The sequence below is a fragment of the Narcine bancroftii genome, chromosome 4 (assembly GCF_036971445.1).
Source record: "Narcine bancroftii isolate sNarBan1 chromosome 4, sNarBan1.hap1, whole genome shotgun sequence".
NCBI lineage: Eukaryota > Metazoa > Chordata > Chondrichthyes > Torpediniformes > Narcinidae > Narcine > Narcine bancroftii.
In genome coordinates, this window is record NC_091472.1 from 231,024,233 (window position 1) to 231,048,564 (window position 24,332).

General features: G+C 41.6%; 1 protein-coding gene across 2 annotated transcripts in view; it reads right to left on the bottom strand.

Annotated features, from left to right (window-relative positions):
- Positions 1-9,304: 9,304 nt before the first annotated feature.
- LOC138761702 (aryl hydrocarbon receptor-like) overlaps positions 9,305-24,332 on the bottom strand; it is a 144,965-nt gene continuing 129,937 nt past the window's right edge. The window contains exons 6-11 of one of the 2 annotated variants that reach the window (XM_069934285.1): positions 21,812-21,951; positions 20,196-20,398; positions 18,474-18,583; positions 15,068-15,209; positions 11,643-13,449; positions 9,305-10,242 (exon numbers count right to left, since the gene is read on the bottom strand). In XM_069934285.1, the coding sequence (XP_069790386.1) occupies positions 10,225-10,242; positions 11,643-13,449; positions 15,068-15,209; positions 18,474-18,583; positions 20,196-20,398; positions 21,812-21,951 (2,420 nt within the window). In that variant the 3' untranslated portion in view covers positions 9,305-10,224. Of the gene's footprint in view, positions 10,246-11,642; positions 13,450-15,067; positions 15,210-18,473; positions 18,584-20,195; positions 20,399-21,811; positions 21,952-24,332 lie in introns of both variants that reach the window. The other variant, XM_069934284.1, reaches the window with a different exon arrangement.

The following is a 24,332-nucleotide window of genomic DNA, read 5'->3' on the forward strand; positions in this document are numbered from 1 at the left end:
GACTTAATGGGCTGAAGGCCATATGTCATCCCTGATGACTCTCTTCAGTCTATGGACTCCAAATTGGCTATCAACCACTCATTTAAATTCATAAGACCATTAGAAATTGGAGCTGAAATAGGCTATTAATCAAACCCTTCCCTCTAAACAAGGTGAGAAATGTAAAATTTTTGCTGCTTCAGTTATTCATATGTTTTGGACCTTAATTTAGAAGACTTTTGGAAAAATTATTTTCAAACTTTATCAGTTATTTTTAGGGTCAAATTAGAGCCATGCCCGTTAATGGCTCTATTTGGATTTTCTCAAGAAGGTGAAATTCTACTACTTCATCTCAGAGGCGAATGTTAGTGTTGACCTCATTGATGGCGAGACGGCAATTATGATGAAATGGAAAGACTGTACCCCACCTACTCATATTCAATAGTTGCAGGAGGTAATGGCCTTCCTAACGTTAGAGAAAAAAATTAAATACAACGTTAAAGATCTAAAATTGAATTTTTACAAGACGTGGGGCCCACTCGTGGAATATTACCACGATTTAACAAATTGGATTGTTTGGATGCTCCTGGCTTCTGAATGCCGTCCTTCATTTCCTAAGTATTTTAGATATACAAGCAAATTTTGTTGTATACCTACACGAATGCCATTTGCCTTCATCAAGTCCACCTCCTTCTGAGCCTCGCTTTTTCAACACAGCGATTGCACGTGATCCCGCTACCTTCTTCCAGAAATCAACCATTGTGTGTAAAAAAAAAAATTCCCACAAGAACCCTCTGCCCTCTCTAACTTCCACAGTACAGAAACAAGCCTTGGGTCCACCACATCCATGCTGATCAAGTTGTCTATATGCAACATTTGCCTGCATTCGGATCCAATCTCTCTCTCTCTTATCCATGTACTTATCTAAATGTCTTTCAAATATTGCAATTGTTCAGAATCAGAATTAGGTTTATTGTCTGTTTTGTGGCAACATTATTGTGCATTACGAATGCAAAAATTGCTATAAATTATATTTCTGTATATGCACTAAGTGAAAAAAATTAGAGCAAAAGAAGAGGAAGTGAGGTAATGACTGTGGTTCATTGTCCATTCAGAAATCTGATGGCAGAGGGAAAGAAGTTGTTTTTGCACCCTTTGTCTTCAAGCTCTTGTACCTCCTTCCTGAAGTAGCAGTGAGAAGAGGGCATAACCTAGGTGGTGACGGTCCTTAATGATAGAGGCTGCTTTTTGAGATGTCCTTAATGGAGTGAAGACTGGTGCCCATGATGGTGCTGGCTGAGTTCATAAGCCTTTTCCTATCCTGTGCATTGACACCTCCACACCAGACAATGATGTAACCAGTCAGAATGCTCTCCACCTGCAGAATTTTGCGAGAGTATTTGGTGACATACCAATTTTAACACAATATTAATAGTCTAATTTAAAATTAGTCCAACCCTCCCCCCCCCAAATAAAGAGTGAAGGGTTAATAAAATTAACAATTATATATGGATAAAAATACCCACTTACAAAAAAAGAGATAAAACTTAACCTAAAAAAATTCTAACAACAAAAAAAAATTGTCAATACTAAAATATCACACTTAAACATATATTTAAATCAAACTTAAATGCATATAATTAGCAAACGGAGTCCACTTTAACTTATAAAAAGACATCTTATCCTGAATTGAAAAAGATATCCTTTCCATAGTCAAACAAAATTTCATTTCCAAATACCACTTATCTAGTTAGTATATTTCTATCTTTCCAAGTTAGTGCTATATATTTCTTAGCCACAACTAAAGCTAAATAAATAAATGAAATCTGATAATCCTCTAAACCTAAATCGATTAATGATTGCATGTTCCCTAATAAAAATATATCGGGATCTAATACAAGATGGATATTATATAAACTGTTAAAAACAGATTGAATACCTTTCCAAAACTGTTGCAATCGATCACAAAACCAAACAGTATGCAAAAAAGTATTGGCCGTCTGATCACATCGAAAACAAGAATCCAACTTACTAAAAACCAATTTTTTTTATTTCTCCGGCGTTAAATATAGCTGACGAATAAAATTATAATTAATCATTGCTAGTCTAGCATTAATTAATTTCCGAATACTATTCTGACAAATTTCCATCCAAGCTTCTTCAGCTATTTTATGTCCTAAATCTTTTTCCCATTTCAACTTATCTTTATCCCAGTCTTTTTTACTATCAATTTCTTGTAAAATACAATACAAATCAGATATATATCCCTTTTAGGAATTTGATGTTCTTAACCCTCTCCAATGCTGTCCCATGTTCTCCTGATTTCCCCCTCCTGATGTATATAATCAGTTCTTTAATTTTGCTGATGTTGAGTGCAAGGTTGTTGGTGTGACACCACTCAACCCACTCATCTATCTCACTCCTGTACACTTCTGCAATGCCATTTGTGATTCTGCCAACAACCCTGATGTCATCAGCAAATTTGTAGGTGGCATTTGAATTGTTCCTACCTTTATCACTTCCTCTCAAAGCTTGTTCAACATAGCTATATCCTCTGTGTAAAAAGGTCCACCTCAGGTCCCTTTAACATTTTTCCCCTCTCACAATAAACCTATGCCCTCTGGTTTTGGATTCCACTCCCCTGGGAAAATGACAGTAACTATTTACCTTATAAATGCTCCTTAAGGTCACTCCTGCCCTTAGTCTCCCATGCTCCTGGAGACATACCAACCTTTCCAGGTACTCATAATGACTCAAGCCAGCCAAGTACCAGTCTTTTCTGTATCCCTTACAGCTTAATGTGCATTAATTGCAAAAGGTTGGTTTGCATGTCCAGCAGGCTATCAAGAAGGCAAATGGAATATTGGCCTTCATTGTTAGAGGGATTGAATTTAAGAGCAGAGAGGTACCAGTGCGATCGAATCTGGAGGGCTGTGTGCAGTTCTGGTCTCATTTCTTGAGGAATGATACTCTGGCTTTGGAAGCAGTGCAGAGGAGATTCACCAGGTTGATTCCAGGGATAGCCTATGATGTAAGACTGAAGAAGGAACATTATTTCATATTTTTTGGTCATGTTCCTTGCTTTCCAATTATTGGGAAGGTATCTTTCATATCTTGCCTTTAGTTCTTAATATTAATGTGGCTCTTAATCCTTTCCTTGCCCTAGTTGGAATAAGTCAGCTGATTTAAATTTGTTTGAGCTAAAATCCAATGTGGTTGTCTTTGCTCTTCTTAATGCCAGAATACTTATGAGATAGAAGGATGCTGTCCCTCCTACACACACTCCAATGGTAACCTGACACGATAGCACGCTGGAATCTGGGGGGAAATATGAGATGCTCTACTAATATAATGAACCTTAATTTTCTAAATTTATGGGCTCCTTTCCTTAATTATTTTCAGAATTAAGGTAGGTTTGTTTAATTCAAAAGAAAGATGGGAACCAGATTTAGATACGATAATAGATCAGCAGGATTTGCAAAATTCATGTATAGAAGTTATGTCTAACACTATTAATGTAAAATATAGATTACTTCACCATATTTTTTTTACATAAATTGTATATTTACATCTCAGAAACTGAATAGATGGGGATCGAATTTATCTAAACCAATGTTTTAGATGTGGAACAGAAATTGGAACTTTTTTTTCATTCTACATGGTTTTGATTGAAGGTTCATTCTTTTTGGATTTCTGTTAGTAAATTTTTGCAACGAATCACTGGAGTGATTTTTCCGTTAAATCCTGAATTATTGTTGTTAGGAAATTTTGAACGTGTTACTCCTAAATTACAGTTGTTAGATTCTCGATTAAAATTTGTTAAGTTAGCTTGAGAAATAGCAAGGAAATGTATCACTGTAACATGGAAATCCAATGTTTCATTAACATTAGAAAGATGGCATTCTGAGATTCAAAGTTGTATTCCTTTAGAAAAAAAAATCACTTACAATTTGGGGGGTAAATATTTTTTTATTCCTGCAAATTTGGAGTCTGTACGCTAGAACTATGAGGTTAAAATTATAATTTACTTAAAATAATTTTTTTTTTCTTTTCTTTCTTTCTTTTTCAATCTTTTTATTATTATTATAATTTATAAACACATACAGTTCAAAGAGATATAAAAAATACATAGTAAGTGGAATATAGGAGTTGGGAGGTGATGTTGAGATTGTATAAGACGTTGGTGCGGCCTAATTTGGAGTTCTGTGTGCAGTTCTGGTCGCCTAATTATAGGAAGGATATAAACAGAGTGGAGAGAGTGCACAGAAGGTTTACCAGAATGTTGCCTGGGTTTAAGCATCTGGAGTATGGGGAGAGATTGGACAGATTGGGTCTTTATTCTTTGGAGCGTAGAAGGTTGAGAGGGTATTTGATAGAAGTATTTAAGATTATGAAAGGGATAGACAGAATGAATGTGGATAGACTATTTCCGTTAAGAGGAGGAAAGTTTAAAACAAGAGGACATGAGTTAAGAATTAAGGGGCAGAGGTTTAGAGGTAACATGAGGGGGAACTTCTTTACTCAGAGAGTGGTAGCTGTGTGGAATGATCTTCCGGGAGAAATAGTGGCGGCGGAGTCAATTGTATTATTTAAGAAAAGGTTGGACAGGTATATGGATGAGAAGAAGATGGAGGGTTATGGGCATTGTGCAGGGAGGTGGGATTAGAAAGGGGTGTTTGGTTCGGTGCGGACTAGAAGGGCCTAATGGCCTGTTTCCGTGCTGTAATTGTTATGTTATGTTATGTTATGAGATATTAAACAATAATATTACAGAATAAAAATATATCATAAAAAAATTTTTTGATCAGTTTAGGGTGTGAACTATCTCTAAAAAAAAGATATAATTAATAACAATATATGAAAAAAGAGAAAAAAAACCCCAAAAAATAAGAAAAAACAAATCTGAATTAAAAAAAACTTAAAAAAAAACCTACAGATATAGCTAAACCACGCCGATCACTCCGATCTCATCTTACAGCCCAATTATCATACATAATCATAGAAAGAAAACAGAGCCAGATCAACTCATCACAAATGAAAATATTGAATAAATGGTCGCCAGGTTAACTCAAACTTAGAAGGGGATTCATAGACAGAGTTTCTAATTTTCTCTAAATTTAAACATAGTATAGTTTGGGTAAACCATTGGAAAACAGTGGGAGGATTAACCTCTTTCCAATTTAATAGTATAGATCTTCTAGCCATTAGTGTAAGAAAAGCAATCATACGATCCGCAGGAAGAGATAAATAAGTCAAATCTATCATAGGTAATCCAAAAATTGCAGTAATGGGATGTGGTTGTAAATCAATATTCAAAACAGTAGATATAATGGAAAAAATTTCCTTCCAATAATTCTGTAAAGAGGGACAGGACCAAAACATATGTGTAAGGGAAGCTATTTCCAATTGACATTTATCACATTTATCACAATTATTTTTTTTTTAAATTCTCCAATTTCTCTGAATGAATAATGATTTTATGTTACTTGGTTTCCTTGAGTGTCATCTGATGGAATCCGAATCAATTATTATGTAGTTATGCTATTATGTATTTTAGTTATGGAATTAGATTAGGTTTAGGGAGGGTGGGAGGGGTTTTCTGTTACTAGCTATTAATTTTAGCTTTAGTTTATTTTTTAAAATATATTTTTTCCATACATCTTCAGAATATATTTGTTAAAATTGCATTATGGTTACTTATAAATCTTAATATGATCTTTTATATGTTGATTAAATAAAATATTTTAAAAATTATTTTCAGAACATAAGATTATTGGATCACATTTTATGGTTTGGTAGTCCTTTCTTTCATGCATTAATGGAACATACATGTTTAATCATAACTTCATCATAGTTTTTGATTTGCACACTTTTTTTGTCTTGTTCATGGGCTGTTTACAGCTATCTGTTAATATATGTTTACTTTGTTGGATATATTTTTGTTGTTACCTATGTATGAGCAAATACATATTTAACAATAAAAATATTGGAAAGTGCGTATGAGGAGAGATTGAGTCGTCTGGACTGTACTTGTTGGAATTCAGAATGAGAGGGGATCTTATAGAAATGTATAAAATTATGAAAGATTGAGATTTCCACTAGTAGGTGTGATGAGAATTAGGGGACACAGCTCAAGATCCAGGGTGGTAGATTTAGGATGGAGATAAGGTGGAACTGCTTTTCCCGAAGGAGTGGTGAATCTATGGAATTCTCTGCTCCTTGAAGCAGTGGAGGCTACTAGAGTAAATATATTTAAGACAAGATTGGATAGATTTTTACATGGTCAGGGAATTAAGGGATATGAGGAAAAGGCAGGTAAGTGGACATAGCTTCTCATCAGATCAGCCATGATCTCATTGAATGGCCAGATAAAGCTCAATGGGCCAGATGGCCTATCCCTGCTCCAATTTCTTATGTTCTTTTAGAAAGATTATCAAAATTATCTACTGTACTTCAAGTGCATTCTCACCAATGGCTTGTACAGTTGTAACGCAATGTCCCTGCTCCTGTACTCATTGTCCAGAATGTTTTGGGCGACTATGCCTTCTACACCATCTTGCCTGCCAGTATCATCACTGTTTCTGATGCCCCTACCATGGGCTAAAGTATCTTCCCTGTCACGCCTCTCATCATCTTTTATGATTCAATCAGGTCACCGTAGAACACTACATCACAGAAACAGGCCCTTTGGTCCATCTACTCTGTGCTGAACTATTCTGTCTACTGCCATTGATCTGTACCTGGACGTAGCCGTCCACACCCCTCCCATTCATGTACCTGTCCAAACTTTTCTTAAGTATCAAAATTGAGCCTGCATTCACCACTTCACCGAGCAATTCGTTCCACACTCTCTGCATGGAGGTTCCCCCTAATCATCTCAGCTTTCAGCCTTAATCCATGTTGTCCAGCTCTTGTCTCATTTAACCTCAGTTGCAGAAATCTACTTGCATTTACTACATCCACACTGCTCGTAATTTTGTAGACATCCCCTGGTGCTCTGTTTCAGGAATCTGTTTAACCTTTTCCTGTAACTCAGTTCTTCAAGACTTGGCAACATCCCTCAGCCTCCCACACTCCAATATACGTGTAATGGTTCTTTATTTTCCATCTACACAAGAGGTAGAGCAAAATTCCCCTGGTGCATGAAGCCTTTTACCAAAGCTGGCAGTGGCCTCAATACTTACCACAGTACGTATCTCACTGGAGCAGATGCTACGAGATGACATCATGCTTCTTAGCAACAGCCGCCACTGCACCACTTGCCCACTGACAAACCTCTTTGGAGCCATTCTTCCATGATTCAAGTGCCTAGGTACTCCGCGGGCCAAATACCTGTGGTGGCAATAGGCCCTCACCCTCCACTACACCTTAATAGCTCAGTAATGGAGAGAGTATAAAGTGCCAAGTTCCTCAGAGTCCGCTTAAAGAAGTGAAGTATCCTGGACACACATCTCCTCACTTGTCAGGAAAGTGCAACAGCAAATGCATTTCGAGAGGACTGAGATGGGCAAGGGTACCTGTCAACTTTTTACAGGTGCTCTATCAAGAGTGTCCTGGTCGGCTGCATCACAGTGTGGTACATTTGCTGTGGAGCATTGGAATGGAGGTCAATCTACACGACCATAAGAACGGCATAGAAGATCACTGGGATCTCCTCTCCATCCCCTCCCCCCCCGCCCGCCCATTATTTGATCTACCTGGATTGTTGTTTGAAAAGGATGTACAACTTGAAGGCCGCTACCACCCTGCACACAGTATCTTCCAGCTTGGAGATACACGAGCATTAGAGCCAAAACCACCAGGCTGAGAAACAGCTTCTGCACAGGCAGTGAACAACCGAATGAACTGCTCATGCTAACCCTCCGAGACTACTATTTATTAAACAATATTCATTTATTTTATATTATGTCTAATTGTTCCACTGAATATCACTTGCCTATTTGTGTGGTAACTCTGGTTGTGAGCATGTTTTTACATTGAGGACCGGAGAATGCTGTTTTGTCAGGCTGTACTTGTACAGAGGATAGTAACTTGAACCCTCTTCCTTGGATACACCATGACTCCTGCCCATGAGCCAAGTCATTGCACACAGGCCAGGTTTGTAATTTCACCATGGGAAGCTGGAAAGGATCAGAGAAATGATGAACATGGACATGGTAGGTTGTAGCTGAGAGTCACAGAGCATACATCTGGCTTCAATGTTTTGAGGCTCCGGCAGGTTCATCCAACCTACATCGTGGCTTTAAGCTGCCCCAAAAAAGCCATCTGGGGAATACCAGGAAGGTCCATGGATGGTACAGCTTGAACTGCTCTATCGGTTCGATCCTGACCCCAGGTGCAGAGCTTCTCTGTCAGGATTTCCTCTGGGTACTCCGCTTTCCTCCCACATCCCAGGTGTGGAAACGGAGCCAGGTACAAGTGGGTCTTTTAAGAAACTATTAGATAGGGGGATGGAACTGAGAAAAAAAATGAAGGGTTATGCAACAGGAAAATCTAGGAAGCTGTTAGTGGGACCAAACTGTGGGCCGAAGAGCCTGTACTGGGCTATAGATTTCTTTATTCTACCCCAAAGACCTGTGGGATGGTAGATTAATTTGATGCTGTAAATATCCCCTAGTGGGGATAATCTTTGGGGTTGGGGAGCTGATGAGAATGTTGGGAAAATAAAAATACCCAAGAAATAATGTTGGGTTAGTGTAAATGAGTGGTTGGAGTCGGTGTCCCAAAGGGCCTGCTTCCATCTCTCGATGACTTAACAGGACCAAACTATTGCATGCCAGCCTCTTCAGACACATAGTGGTGAAACAGCCCACTCTGACCAGTTACTCTTATCCCATGCCAATGGGTGTCTGGCAGTTGGTCCCAGGGTCTATTTCCATCATCTCTCTCCATCACACTACCATGCACACCAGCTCAATGCAAAAAGAAGAACAGAGAATCAACCAGAATGGGGAGAGGAGCTCTTTTAAGCATCTACTCAGTGCAGAGGACCTCGAGATTCGGTGCTCTCTCACTTCATTGATGGAGAAAATAAAACTGCATGGGGATTTTTATAAAATCTATGGCCGTCACATTTAGTGCAGGAGCTAGCGCCACGCTGTTAACCAGCGACTGGGGTTCTAATCCACCGTTGTCCGTGAGGAGTTTGTACGTTCTCCCCGCATCTGCATGGCTTTCCTCCGGGTTCTCAGGTTTCTTCCCATCATTGAAAAGCATACCGGGGGTGAAGATCAATTGGGTATATTTGGGCAGTGCGGGCTCGTGGGCTGAAAGGTTACCGTGCTGTGTATCTACATTTAAAATGTTAAAAAGCAGGGATGAAGACTTTCCTCCTGAAAATATGCTTTAATGTTGCAAAATCATACAATTTAGACACTTGTAAAACAACACATTTATGTAAAAGGCACCAATAAACTGGGAGATTATATAGGACTGAAAGATTCGGGATGATTAACCTGAACAGATAGGTTCTTTATTAGGACATTTGTAATATCAAAACACAATCTTCCTCAAATACAATATTTTACACAATTCTCATCTTTAAAGTAGTGATTTAATACATAAATAGCTTAAAAAGTTGAAATGTTTGCCTTGTTCTTTTTTTAAAAGAGTTTCAACTTCAGAAGATTCTGAGTGTGATTCGGAGGGGACGTCAACCTCCCATCTCGTTGCCTTTATACCCACCTGCTAACACCTCTTCTGAACTTGGATATTTAGGTTCCAATGTAAATATCTTTACATTTCAATTAATACTGAGCAATCAGCTAAAATGTCCTCAGTGGAAGGCTGGCCTGCTCTGGGGGCTATGACCCTCTGGACATGTCCTTCATTAAAAGGTTCCCAAAGCACAAAGCAGACACAAGAGAGCAGAGAGGTTTAAAACTATGATCCTGGCCCCAAAAAAATGGATAACGAGGATAACTTGTGGCTATACCAGGAATGTTGATGCAAAGGATTTCCATTGCATTTGATATAAAAATATAAATGTAAATAATTTGTTCAGAGAAATAGAAATATCAATCACAAAACACGTGGATAAAACAATGCTTGAGATACAGGCATTTGTTTTACGATGGATTTGCAACTTTCGTCACTTTCTCCTTGATCCGAAAGGCCAGTTTATTGGAAACACTATCAAGCTTTTGTGCACCTCAGGTTCTAACTTGTTCAGTCCAATCAAACACAAGCAGCAGACGGCATGGGGCTCTTGGTAAAAAGAGTCTGGACCCCAAATATTTCATTCCCTCAGTTCAGAGCTTGTCCCTGCTGGAAGAGAGCATCAGAAATAGCATCAGAAATAGGAGCAGGCAATCGGGTCTGCGGAACATGCTCCTCTATTCAATAATATTGTCCGACTCACGGACCTCCACCAACCTGCCCTTTCCCCATAACCCTTATTATTCAAAAACCTTTCTGCAGTAAAATCCCCGTTACCCGGAATTCAAGCAACCGGCAAAAAAAATTGCATTATTAAGTTAGAAAATACGCAAGTTTAAAATTGTTATCCTAGTGATTAGTTTGTCAATCCACACAATACGCAATCTCAAGCAACTGGGAAATTCACTTATCTAGCATCTACCCCCAATCCCCATAGATGCCAGACACTGGGGGTTTAACTGTATTTCTGTTTTAATAAAGGCAGCCTCTATTGCTTTTTTGGGCAGAGTATTCTAAAAATTCACTGCTCTCTCCTCCCTCGAATCTTGAGGCTCCGTCCCAACCTCCCGTCTCCTACCTTTGGGCACGAGAGGACATCAAGGAAACAGAGGGCTGCACTGATGGGAACACTTCGACTATTCAGAGACTTGATCTCAGACCCAAAACTCTTCATGTTGGCAGGGAGGGTCAGCAGGCGCATCACCCCCGCCAATCCCACCTTTTATCCTATTTCGTTCTCACTGACAAATTAATGCCACCACCAAAACATTTTCACTTTAGTTGAAAGCAAGATGGTACCACTTGCAGCCCTACACTGGAATTGCCCATTGAATCATCTGCGAATAAGAGGTACAAAACTTATATTTAGAAGCACATGCTGTGCACTTGACCCAAGCAGCCAATTGCTGGCCTGAATTAATACTCAGATCTCGGCACAGGAGCACAATCCTGTCCATTGTAGAGTTACTCAGAACAAAAAAAAAAAACAGCCTCCAGCTGCAGGGCAGTTCAAAAAGCAGAAGCATCAGCCTGTGACACGTACATGGTATGATAAGATACCCTTCGATCCTGCATGTGGTGTGCAGTACACACACATAGAAACATAGAAGATAGGAGCAGGAGTAGGTCATTCGACCCTTCGAGCCTGCTCCGCCATTCAACGAGATCATGGCTGATCTTAAAGTTCAGTACCCCGTTCCCGCCTTCTCTCCGTAACCTTTAATACCCTTATACTGAAGAAATATATCTAATTCCCTCTTAAATATATTTAATGAACCTGCCTCTACTGCCCTCTGTGGCAATGAATTCCACAGATTCCACACCCCTGCAGTCAGTATACAGAATATTCGGTACACAGAGGCATCAGCCTGTGACACGTACATGGTATGATAAGATACCCTTCGATCCTGCATGTAGTGTGCGGTATACACCCCTGCAGCAGACCAAAAATAAATATTTGATATAAATTCTTGGAAACTACAGGCTTATGATGAATTGGTCCTCACCTTGAAATGACTGTAATTCCAGGTGACTGGGCCTGGTGGAATCTCACAGATGGAACCCTCCGGCAGATGAGCGAAGGTTGGCTCAAACTGACAGGAAGATTGATAAGCAGTCACTTCCCCATTGGGCATGGCTGATCCCATGGTGGGACTGGTCGCCTCATTCTCACAACAACAAGTTGGCCTCAGGGGACTGCGATTTGGGGATGCCTTAACTTTACCGTATGGAGGTACAGGGGCAGTGCTGCTATTGCCTGGGAATGTCAGTCCATTCCTCCCAATAGACGTATGACTTTGGTACTGACAAGAGGCAAACATGCAGCTGCTACTGCAGTTGAGAGGCACTCCTGCTGGGAGCTGGTTCACTGATGTGCTTTGGTCGATAGCTTCGTTGTAGCTGTAGTGAAGTTGATCAGCATGACTCTGGTCTGGGTAAGCTGCAGTGGTAACCTTGTCCTCGGGTCCCTGCACAAACCTGCAGGAAGACTGCGGCAATGGCAGCCGCCTGGCGTCTCGGGCTGCATAGGGCTGTACAGAGGCCAGCTGTCCGCTCTGCATTGCCGGCCACTGTGGAGCATGCTGCTGTGCAGTGTTCACGGAGTACACGTCCTGCACCACATTCGCTCCTACACAGTTGGGCCCCGGCTGCCAATCCCTCTGCGGCATCTGCGTGGGTGACCTATTCCCCGCGTGCTCATGCAGAAGGTGAGTCTGCCTGCCACAACTCATCCTCTGCGCACCACCCCTGCATGGCTGCTGAGCACCATATGAAACAGAGCCCAATGAGTCAGGTGCCAGAGAATTCCCCAAGTCTGTTCTCGAAACGGTCGGAAAAGGATTCTGAGTTTTAATTTGCTGCTGGGTCACACATGCATTGGGAGATCCAAATGAGGTTGTAAGGTGTGGCTGAGAAACTGGTACCTTCTGAGGGCATGGCAGCACTGGGGTTTGACGGACAGGCATGGATGGGTTCTGTGGATCAGACATTACTGATGTTTGACAGAGAGGTGTCAATGTGTTCTGTGGGGTGCGGATAACTGGGTTGTCCATCATCAAGTTACAACAGTTGACCCTAGTTGGAATCTGGTTATCAAATCCAAATGGCTTTTGTTCCATGGATCCACAGAGGCTTTGTTGAGCAGGCCGGATTAAGTTTCCTTCCGTGCAGTTCAAACCTACTTGGAGGAATTCATTCCCTTTTGCATTGTCTTTTAACAGCATGTCTTCAACACAAGACAGTATAAAATCAGTGGTGAAGACCTCATTCATATCATCCGAAAAACGAGGGCTGCTGTTCATTTTCATTAAAGTCTCCTTCCATTGCTCCAACTCTGCCTGTTCCACTTCCAGGTTTTGGAGAGTGTCGCAGAGGTCATTCTCATCAAGATTCTGTTCGGACAGAAGGTCCATGATTGCCACCAGTGCATCATCCTGGCCTCGCACCACCTCCTGGGATTTGGAAGAGTTCTTTCCACCACTGACCAACTGGCTGAAGTCCCCAGGTACGTTTAGTACAGCATAATCATCTGTGTAGGCACTGTCCAAGGTAAACGGTGACTCATGGTGTGAGATGTAGGCAGAGATGTTCTGAGTCATCAGGGCACCCAGAAGAGAACCAGGATTAATCCCGTTATTCTGCTCCACACTGTTCACCCCAGCAGAAAGCTGCTTAATCTTGACGCTTTTCCCTTTCGCCAGGGATGGATCCAAGTGCAACAGACTGCTCTCATACAGAACGGCTTCTCCTGTGGCAAAACTGAAGGGGAGTGCCATGGATCGCTTACGGAGGTGTTCCTCGCCCTCTTCGTTCCTGAAGATGAAAAAGAAGAAACTTAATTGTAGTCTGCCTGGACCCTCCCCTTCACGGTTACCACGCCAAGATTCAGATTGGTGTTTTCCCTAGTGGAATCAATGCTGCGGGACTTACAGTTCCCCTTGTCATGAAGACAGTGGTGGGTTGGTGCTAGGGAAGAATGATTCACCATTCAATTGGATATTCTACCAGAAATTGACCATCATTTCCCACCCTAACCCCTCCCCCCAATCTGCTCAGCTTACAAAACTGCCCATTCCCACTATGCAGACTCCTGGTTCATTACTCCCTCCCCAGCCAATGTGACTTTACTGCAGCTCATTATCGCAGTCTCAATAGCTGACCTGTGGATATTAGGAACATATGAACATAGGAAGTAGGAACAGGAGTAGGCCAAAAATGGTCCATCGAGCCTGCTCCACCATTCAATAAGATCATGGCTGATCTAATTTATGACCTAACTCCACCTCAGATGATCTCTGCAGCTGGACCCTCCATGCATCTGGCTTAACTGCTTAATTCTCCTCTCAATCAGATCTTTAGGCAAAGGTGTCTTAGGAAAGCAGGGATGCAGAGCCTGTCATAACCTGGAGCAGGCAAGCAGTCAATCAGCTTCCAGCATCCCTTAATGCTGCCAGTCCAACATCCAGGATCATTGCTCTTGCTTCTGATCCATCAGAGCCATTATCCTCAGATCCCCCTCATTGAAAAATGCACTGGACTTATCAATGCTAACCCATTTTATTCGATATTCTACCAGAAACTGGCATATTCCCTTGTCCTGCTTAGCTTATGAACCTACCCATTCCAGCACTATGCAAACTCCTGGTTAGTTCCAGGTCAGATCTGAATTTGAATGCAAAGGTTTTCAAGTTTTATTTGCCAAGGATAAAAGCAAACAGAGCAAAATGAATTGTTAAAGTCACCGTGGACATAATTCCTCAATTTACAAAATCCTGCTCCAACATCTTTGACTGACTTTGACTTGCAATTTTTGCTAATTTTTTCTCACATGCATCGAAACGTGTTGCATCAAAATACTTTACATTTCATTTGCCTTTGAGTTACAAAATTTTGCTTAACCAGATATTTCTCAGGAATGTCCCTTTCATAAACCGCTGGAAGGCTGACTCCTTTTAACACCTGCATTTCAAACAGGAGTTTGAAAGGATGTACTGCCAGATTCCGGCATATGCATTATCAACAGTTTCTTCGCATTGTTATCAGACTCTTGAGTTGACCTTTCATTTGGAAAAATGATGCTGTGCGCTGTTTAAATGTGCTTTTCCCTTTAGCACCAAACCATGAACTTTTGGAATACCTGTTGTATTTTAACTATGAGTTAACTTGCCAGGATAGCATGCAAGTTTTTCACTATTCTGGTGCAAGTGACCAATAAACACTGAGGAAGAGAGACCTTGGTGAAGAAGTGAATTAACTGCTGAAGAGGAGACAGCACATGTATTGGAGCGAGTTTGTTGAGGTGATAATCAACTTTGTGCTGATCCAAGCTAACACAAACACTGATGGACTGCATGCCCTGTGCCACAAGTCCCTTGAAAACAGGTCAGGCCAGCAAATCAAAGCTAAATGCTGTGATGGAGACTGCACTTACGTCAAGGCTCTCTGCTTGCAAATGATGGAGTCAGGCTGGCCACCTCTGTACACCAACCTAGCATTGGACTGCACCCAAACCCAACTGCTGCTTTTGGTCAGCAGCCTGAAAACCGTCATCCCAGTCTCCCCAGTTTTCATCACTGAAAAAGAACATTAAATGATTAGAAAGGACACAGTAAGAAAAGGATCTTCATTCCACACAGCTTACATGCAACCCACTTCATTCTCCCCAATCTCAAGAAAAAGGTCCATAAATCTTATCCTTCAATATTCAAAGACAAAACTTCCAAATTCCACCCTGCTTTCAAACATTGTCCCATCCTCAATTGCTGAATGTTTTCAAAACTGGTTCAGGAACTATCAGGCTTCTACAAAAGGTTCCAAGCATCAGGCTTGACCAGTGACTGGCAGCATGAGTTGTGTTTGATGGGTTCCGTGCTGGGTCAATGAGCAGCTGGCCACAAAATCTCATAATTTTTCTCTTAAAACTCTCACTATTGGATCACCCAGGAACCTACCCAAACACTCTGCAAGGGAGGGTCACTGTGGAGGGTTCTGGAACCAAATAGGCAAGGGTTCCAAATGCAGGACCTTAGTTTCATCCCTCAGCAGAATCACAAAATTAAGGTCCGGACCTAGGGTATCCTGGGAGATGTGCCAGTCACTCAAATTGACAGCTCCACCTAGATCTTGGCTTTTTCCATTTACTCCCATCCCACACTCATCAGGTAACAGCTCGTCACCTCTGCAGAAGGAGGCAATTCCATCATGTGTATTCACTGTGACCCTGTAATCTAATACCCTCTGAAATACACCCATGCCCCTGTCTTCACATAAATAATAATTCAGGAGGCCATTCACCCCCTTGTGCATGTTCTGCCATTCAATGCTGACCACATTCTGAATGAAGTTCACGCTGTCTCATTATCTAAAAAGTTAACAACTCTTCAGCATAATCCAATACAGGGTTAAACACAAGAAGATACCTCCTTCCTGCTATGTATGCATAAGCCCTGTCAATAATTTGTACTCAGAGATCCCACCTTAGGTCTGATCTGCTTCAAATGTCACCACCACAACGTCCCAACCACTGATCCATCTACCTATACCTGTTACCTTCACAGGGACCCATCACTGGTATGTTTACCTATACCTGTTACCTCCACATGGATCCCACGATCTGTACCTGTGGTCAACAGGCCCACTGGAGCCAAAAGCGAACAGAGGAGCAAGCCTTCCACTCCTCTGCTAACAACAGCTGGGATCTGACCACTGCCGGTTGAAATGGTGGTAGGGATTAAACTACAGATTTGTTTTTATTTTATCCAGTAAACTTCTCCCTTTTGTGGAACACTGATAGAATCACATCTGTAACCCACTACAATGCGGTCTGAACATCCAAATCAGTTTATCCATTGCATCTGCCTTGCCCCAGCGAGCAATCTTGTTGCCTCCCAAGTGGAAGACTGATCAGGACAGACACCCCATGTTAGGACACAATCAGGAATCACAGAGGCAACCTGAACCAGACCTCACCTTATCCTAAATACTAATCAACTCAAAATCAATCCCACAAGGGCCTTAAGGCCTGACAGCAAACTCCAACAGGCACTGTCTGATGTAGACTCTAGGCCAGGACACAACCAGAGAGCATAAAGACACCCTTACCCAGACTTAACCCTAATCCTAAACCCCCCCGCCCCCAAAATAACCCATTATAATCCCACATGGGCCTTGAGTCCATCTGGCTAACTCTGCCAGGCACTGCTGAGGACAGACCCCCAGGCCAGAACACAAACAGGAATCACAGAGGCAACCTTACCCAGACTTCACCTTATCCTGAACACCAAACAACCCAAAATCAATCCCACAAGGGCCTTAAGGCCTAACAGCAAACCCATACAGGCACTGCCTGATGTAGACTCTAGGCCAGGACACAACCAGGGAGCATAAAGGCACCCTTACCCAGACTTAACCCTAATCCTTAAACCCCCAAATAACCCAATGTAATATCACATGGAGCTTAAGTCCATCTGGTTAACTCTGCCAGGCAAGAATTAAGACAGACCCCCTATGACAGGACACAACCAGTAATCACAGGGACAACCTTACCCAGACTTCACCTTATCCTAAACCCCCAACAACCCAAAATGAATATCACAGGGGCCTCAAGGGGTGGCAGCAAACACCACCAGGAACTGCTGAAGGCAGGCACACTAGGCCAGGACACAACCACAGAGCATAATGGCACCCTTACCCAGACTTACCTTAACCTAAAATACCCCCAAATAACCAAAGATTAATCTAACAGGGACACTAAGGCCTTATAGAAAGCTACACTGCTTAAGACATACTCCCCAGTTTAGGACACAATTATAGATCACATGGGTAATTTTACCCAGATTTAACCCAATGATAACCACCCAAATAACCAAAAAATTGATCCCACATGGAGTGCTCCATGTATACAGCCCTTTCTCTGTCGCACGGAATCCTGGGAGGACGGGTACTCAATCGCTCGTGCTCTCTCTCTCTCTCTATGCGACTTTCCCATGGTCTTTATAAATTATGCACCTATGTATTTTATTGCTGCTACTACTTTCCCACAGTCCTTCATAAATTTATAAAGGTTTATATAGGTTGACACAACAACAGGGGCTAAAGGGCTCATACTGTGCGGTACATAATGCTTAATTATGTTATAATTAGGCATGATAAATTTTGTTTAAATACAAGATCATAATACATTAGAATACATTGATCAGGATTTGGTAAGTTGAATACGAAGTTTATACTTTATTTTTAATCTATTGTTTCCTTCACGTTCCTGCATTCACACAAAAACATCATCAACGCGTCACTACTTTGTCCCAAGATAGTCCATGTCCATTTTACACTGGGCTAATCAGCTTACAGGTGTGTGATGACTCCAGGGATGATACTACCTACCTAGGCAGTCCATCCTTGGGGAGATATGACACCTGCTTGCCGATCCGCGAGCATTCACACTAGCCCTTTAACTGGTATATCAGCCATTAATTACTAGGATAAGGTGCCAGTGTGAAAGGGGCTCCAGTCCCAGTAACATTCTTGTCAACCTTTTCTAGCTTAATAATACCTTTCCTGTAGTCTGATGACCACAATTGCACATAATTGTCCTATTTTATCTTTACTATAAACTCGAGGATACAGACTATGATCTTTCATTTTAGAACCAACCTTTAATTGCTTTCCAAAACCTCCTTTCACCCCCTCGCCTCTCATCACCAGTTGCAGTGGAGCCAAACACAGTTGTACCTATTCTTTCCACACTGCACTTTTCATTCTACTTTGCAGACATAGTGTCTCTCCCCACCTTCAGGCTCTTCCCCAGTGCCAGGGGCCGGTAATTTTGTTGTACTCACTCTTCAAATGATTGTCAGCACAGTACATCATATCTGCTGCATGAATGAACTGATATCCAGTGCCTCGCATGCACAGCTCCGTATCCGTGTAACCCAGTATAAACTTCCCTCTGTAACGACAACATGAAAACAACCCATCACTTCATGTTATTCAGTGAAGAACTTACGGCACTCCCCTATCTTATCAGCATCTATGCACACATTTACCTCCGAAGATCCCTCAACTATACCCTGTGGGACAGCAGCAAGACCAAAAACACATAATAGCAGTGCTACTCTGGTGTGGACCTAGGGGAGCGGAGAGGCAGTGCTGCCCCATAGGGTTCAACCTCCCAGTCGTAGTGCCGGTGGCTCCACACAGATGTTAAATGGCCTCTCAGAGGAGCTGATGTTATTTTTAAACTAAAATCCTGCAACCATGTGTTCTGTGCCCAAGATGGCAAGATCTATGCTCGGCAGGGCCACAAAGGGTTGCGGACTCCGGGGGTGGGGGAAGCAACAGACTGGAGCAGGACTCCAGAAATGGGGAGAATACATCCCATTGAGGAGAAGCAGGGGAATCATCCTTTCAAGATGGTGACCACACCAGTGGATCAGTAAAGGGCTCAGATGCTGAGGGACCCGCATATGCTGCAGGCAACTTGTAGATGGGGGACCCGCATGGGCTGTGGGCTGCTGGAGACTGGTTCATGGGAACCAGGTGTCGGAGTCAGGATTCGAGAGGGTGCTGAGGGCAAGAAGGGCTCCCGAAGGGCCTCGGATGTTAAAGGCTTCCTGATGGTGTCGGAGGTTTGGACCTGGAGCTCGGGCGGCCGATTGAAGAAACGGGAGTCTGTGCAGCTGCAGAGGCTGCGTGAGGGCAGGAGGCAAATCCACTGATATTCACTGACTTGTTCTTTTTTGGTTCTCTTTCTCTTCTACTCAAAGGGCCGCCAGATGACAATAATGGTGACCTTGTCTGCCTTACAGCAGGCAGAAGGCAATTTTGTGTAATATTACATGTTCTGGACTATCACATGACAATAAAGGCATCTTGAATCATCTTATTGCCCCAGAGTTTGAAGACGACACTAGTGATCCACAAGCAGCAGCTCTTCAAGTGCACAGTAGGCAATTTGACCTCATGGGTCCATGTTGGCTCCTGAGCAATCCCACCCCTTGTTAATTTTCCTTGTAACCTGTCAATTCCCCCCAGATTTTATCACCTACACATTGGGGCGGGGGGGGGGGGGGGAGGGAAGCAATTTACGCTGGCCAATTAACCTCTTAACCTGCACACCTTTGCAATGCTGGAGGAAACCAGAGCACCTGAGAAGAAACCCACATGGTCACAGGGAGGACGTGCAAACCACATACAGACAGCGCCCGAAGTCAAGTCCCTGGAGCTGAGGCGAGTGTCTTCACTAGCTGAGCCACTGTATTGCCAGAATGCCCATGCTGTGAGCAGCTCAGAGATCCACATCTCCGGTGACGAAGAGTGGAACCAAGGAGGACGTGCAGCTGAATGACGTGGCCCATGAACCGAATGGAGGAGGTTTGACCACTCGTCCTGTTGAGGCAGTTGCCTCCCCTGCAGCCTCACACAGGCACTGAGGAGTTCAAGCATCCGCCCCCTTCACCCCCCACCTACAGTCAATCAATTGCCCGCTGGTTGGACCAACCCCAATCCTCCACCTCAGCACCAGCCTTGGAATGCCCCAACGCCCAGTTCACAGAACATACTTGGTGTCACATGCCAGAGGAGTGAAGTCCAACTTGTGCTTGGTCTGGAAGATGTGGGTCTTGGTCCGAATCTCCAGAATGGACGGGGGCTGGAGGGGAGTTGCCAGGGCAAAGAGAGCCAACTGTGGGGGGATGGGAGTGCCATCCTCTGCTTTCTTGTTCTGCCCGTGCAGGAACTTCAGTCGGCCCTGGAAGTTCAGCGTCTGTAGTTGGGATAGAATCACTCAGTGGGTTTGAAAGGAAAGAGGAAATGGGACAATAACCATAAGAGTGGATACACTAGAATATATATATAATATATATATAAAAGATCAGTAAAAGCAGAAGAGAGGTTTAAGCTCTGAGATAATGATAATGTTCATTGTTCAACACATTGAACATACACACTAAAATTCTTACTTTCTGCAGCTGAACAGATACAAGTAAAAAGTACCATACGATACATGAAATTAAAGAGAGATAATAAATATTTCACTTACCTGAATGCAAGAAAAAAAAATGGCTTTACAATTAGGGTGATGCTAGATAGCAGTCAGCTCCATGCATTTACAGCTCCAGCGATCCAGAGACAGGGACAGGGGTTCGAATCCCACGCTTTCTGTAAGGCGTTTGTGTGTTCTCCCCGTGGCTGCCTGGGTTTTCCCTGGGGCTCCAGTTTCCTCCCACCGTACGAAACATATTGGGGATGTAGGTAAATTGGGTGGCACGGACATGTGGGCCGAAATGGCCTGTTACTGTGCTGAATGTGTAAATTAAAAAAAAACCATTTTTTGTGGTGTTGGGGGCAGTCCCTGATCAGTGTAGCATGGGGAGGTTCAAGGGCCTGATGGCTGTTGGAAAGAAAACATTCTTGAACATGGAGGTGCTAGTCTTCAGGCTTCTGTACCTTCTGCCTGAAGAGAGAAGAGGTTTTGACCAGGGTGATGGGGGTGGGGTTCTTTAGGATGTTGGCTGCCTGCTGGAGAAAGCGCCTCACCTAGATATCTGCAATGGTTTGGAGGTCGGAGCCTGTGATGGACCTGGTTGTGTTTGCAACCTGGGCACTTGAATTACCAAATCAGGCTGTGATGCACCCAGACTGTATATTTTACACAGTACATCCAATAGTTTGATAAAGTATTCAACGGCATCTCCTCAAACCTCTTAGAAAGCATAGATATTGGAGTGCCTTGTTCACAGTTGCCTTGATGTGCTGGCTCCAGGAGAAGAGAGATAATATAACCTGACCCCTGACAACATGTCAGCCATGGTTCACTGGGCCACATTCCCACCTCCAGGTGGAGGTTCTCGGAACATAAAACTGAGGCTGGCATTCTTGTTCAGTACTGAGGGTACGCTGCATTGTCACGGACACTGCCATTGGATGAGATTCCCCTTCCCCTCCAAAGTAAAGAATTGGCATTCCATAGAATTGTTCTGAAGAAGACTGGATGACAGACTAGTACACAAGCCTTAATCAACCGCAATACATTTCATAGATTTGTGGGAACTTGCTGTGTGCATGTCACCTTCACTACAGTTCAGTAGCTTGAAATATCCACCTGTGCAAGGGCCAATGACACATTGAAAAGCAAATTAAAAGCACAGAACAGAAAGGAATCTGATGATTTACCTACCAGGAAGCCTGAAGAGTTGTCCAAAAGACATCGGAATCTGCAGATAAAATTCCTCTCCATAAAAGAGGAATTCTCAGGAGGAAGGTGATGGGGATCATAAGTGACAACACTGGGGCAAAGGCTGCTGCTCTCCAGAATAGCTGAAACAGAAAGAGCAAGTTAAATAAATGTAATGGAAAACTGTCAAATAAGAATGAAGGCTTGAAGTATGCAAGTGGTTGGGACAAAGTGTGTTTAAAACCTTCACAGAGGAAGGGAGTTCACCAACACAAGATCTGACAATCCTGCCATGTGTTTCCAGTGTCCTTTGTTAGATATTCATGGGCAGGACGTCCTCAGGAGTGGTGGGATGCACATTTCTCCCTCACTCTAGTCAAGTTCACAACACCCCCCCCCCCCCCCCCCCCACAACCATCACCCACATCTCTCTTCCTGGGAGACAATGGCAGAAAGGTTGTGCCTCACATGGGGGAAGGACTAAAGAGCACTAGCTTCAACCGCCTGAGCCAGTGGTATCACGAGGGTTGGTGTCACCCAGTGTGGTAACTCATGGTGTTACCCCTCCCTCACCCCATGTTTGGACCTCCTCCCGTACCAGACCATACAGAATCCTTAGCAATTTTTTTTGTACTAATGTTACTCAAGATCATAATTCCCATATATCACTGAATGTAATGGCAATAGTAGTGAGATAAACAACTAGCAAAATTAAAATTACACCTTTAAATTACAATATCACAGCTTAAATTTACATAGTTTCACATGGTTAAAGTGAAAATGCAGTAAGAAAACAACAAAATTCAAAATAAAACTGTTTAAGAACTACATCACAGTCTTCCAGAATATATATTTTTAAATCCCAATTTTTTTTAAGTTTACTTGTCCATAAATTCAATAAATGTTTCAATATTGGTACATCATAAGTTCGTAATAAATTTTTATTCCATCGAAACAAAAACTCATGAGGAAATTTTTCTAAAATAACCGCCATTTCTATCTTTACCCAACTAGGTGGGTCGTCCATATTCATTAATGCACTAAGAAATTTGAATTGAGCTGCTTCATAATAATGCTGAAAATTCGGTAATCTTAAACCTCCAAATTGAAAATCCCACATCAATTTTCTCATTGCTACTCTCGGAAATTTTCCCTTCCATAAGAATTCTCTAATCGCTTTATACAAGTCCTTAAAAAAACTTTTTTTAAAAAAATAAGGAATTGATTGAAACAAATATTGTATTCTAGGAAAAATATTCATTTTTATGGTATTAATCCTCCTTAGTAAACCCAAAGGTAGATCCCTCCACCTAATCAAATCTAATTTAATCCTTTTTATTAAAGGAAAATAATTAATTGAATATAATTCTTGAAATTCCGTATTAACATTAATTCCTAAATATTTAATTTGTGTAGTCCACTTCAAATTTGTAATATTTTTATACACTGAATAATCATCTTTACAAATTGGCAAAATTTCACTTTTAGCCCAATTTACTTTGTAACCAGATAATTGGCCATAAATTTCTAAACATGGGCAGATTGCCATTATGTAATAATCAACTTGTTCCTTTTACGGTCTCCAATGCCACTTTGAAACAATGGGAAAAGAAGGGAATAAAAAATTTATCTGATTGTTTTTCTGAGGGTTGTTTTTGTTCCTTTGACGAATTACAAAGGAAATATGGTATTAGCGCAAATTCTATATTTGTATATTATCAATTAAGATCTTTTGTAAAACAGTTATGTGGTTGACATATGATTTTATTGCCTGAATCTAGTTTTGAAGAATATGTACTTTCAATACCAAAAAAGGGATATATATCTGATTTGTATTGTATTTTACAAGAAATTGATAGTAAAAAAGACTGGGATAAAGATAAGTTGAAATGGGAAAAAGATTTAGGACATAAAATAGCTGAAAAAGCTTGGATGGAAATTTGTCAGAATGGTATTCGGAAATTAATTAATGTTAGATTAGCGATGATTAATTATAATTTTATTCATCAGCTATATTTAACGCCGGAGAAATTAAAAAAATTTGGTCTTAGTAAGTTGGATTCTTGTTTTCGATGTGATCAGACGGCCAATACTTTTTTGCATATTGTTTGGCTTTGTGATCGATTTCAACAGTTTTGGAAAGGTATTCAATCTTTTTTTAACAGTTTATATAATATCCATCTTGTATTAGATCCCGATATATTTTTATTAGGGAACATGCAATCATTAATTAATTTAGGTTTAGAGGATTATCAGATTTCATTTATCTATTTAGCTTTAGTCGTGGCTAAGAAATGTATAGCACTTACTTGGAAAGATAGAAATATACTAACTTTAGATAAGTGGTATTTGGAAATGAAATTTTGTTTGACTATGGAAAGGATATCTTTTTCAATTCAGGATAAGATGTCTTTTTATAAGTTAAAGTGGACTCCGTTTGCTAATTATATGTATTTAAGTTTGATTTAAATATATGTTTAAGCGTGATATTTTAGTATTGACAATTTTTTTTTGTTGTTAGAAT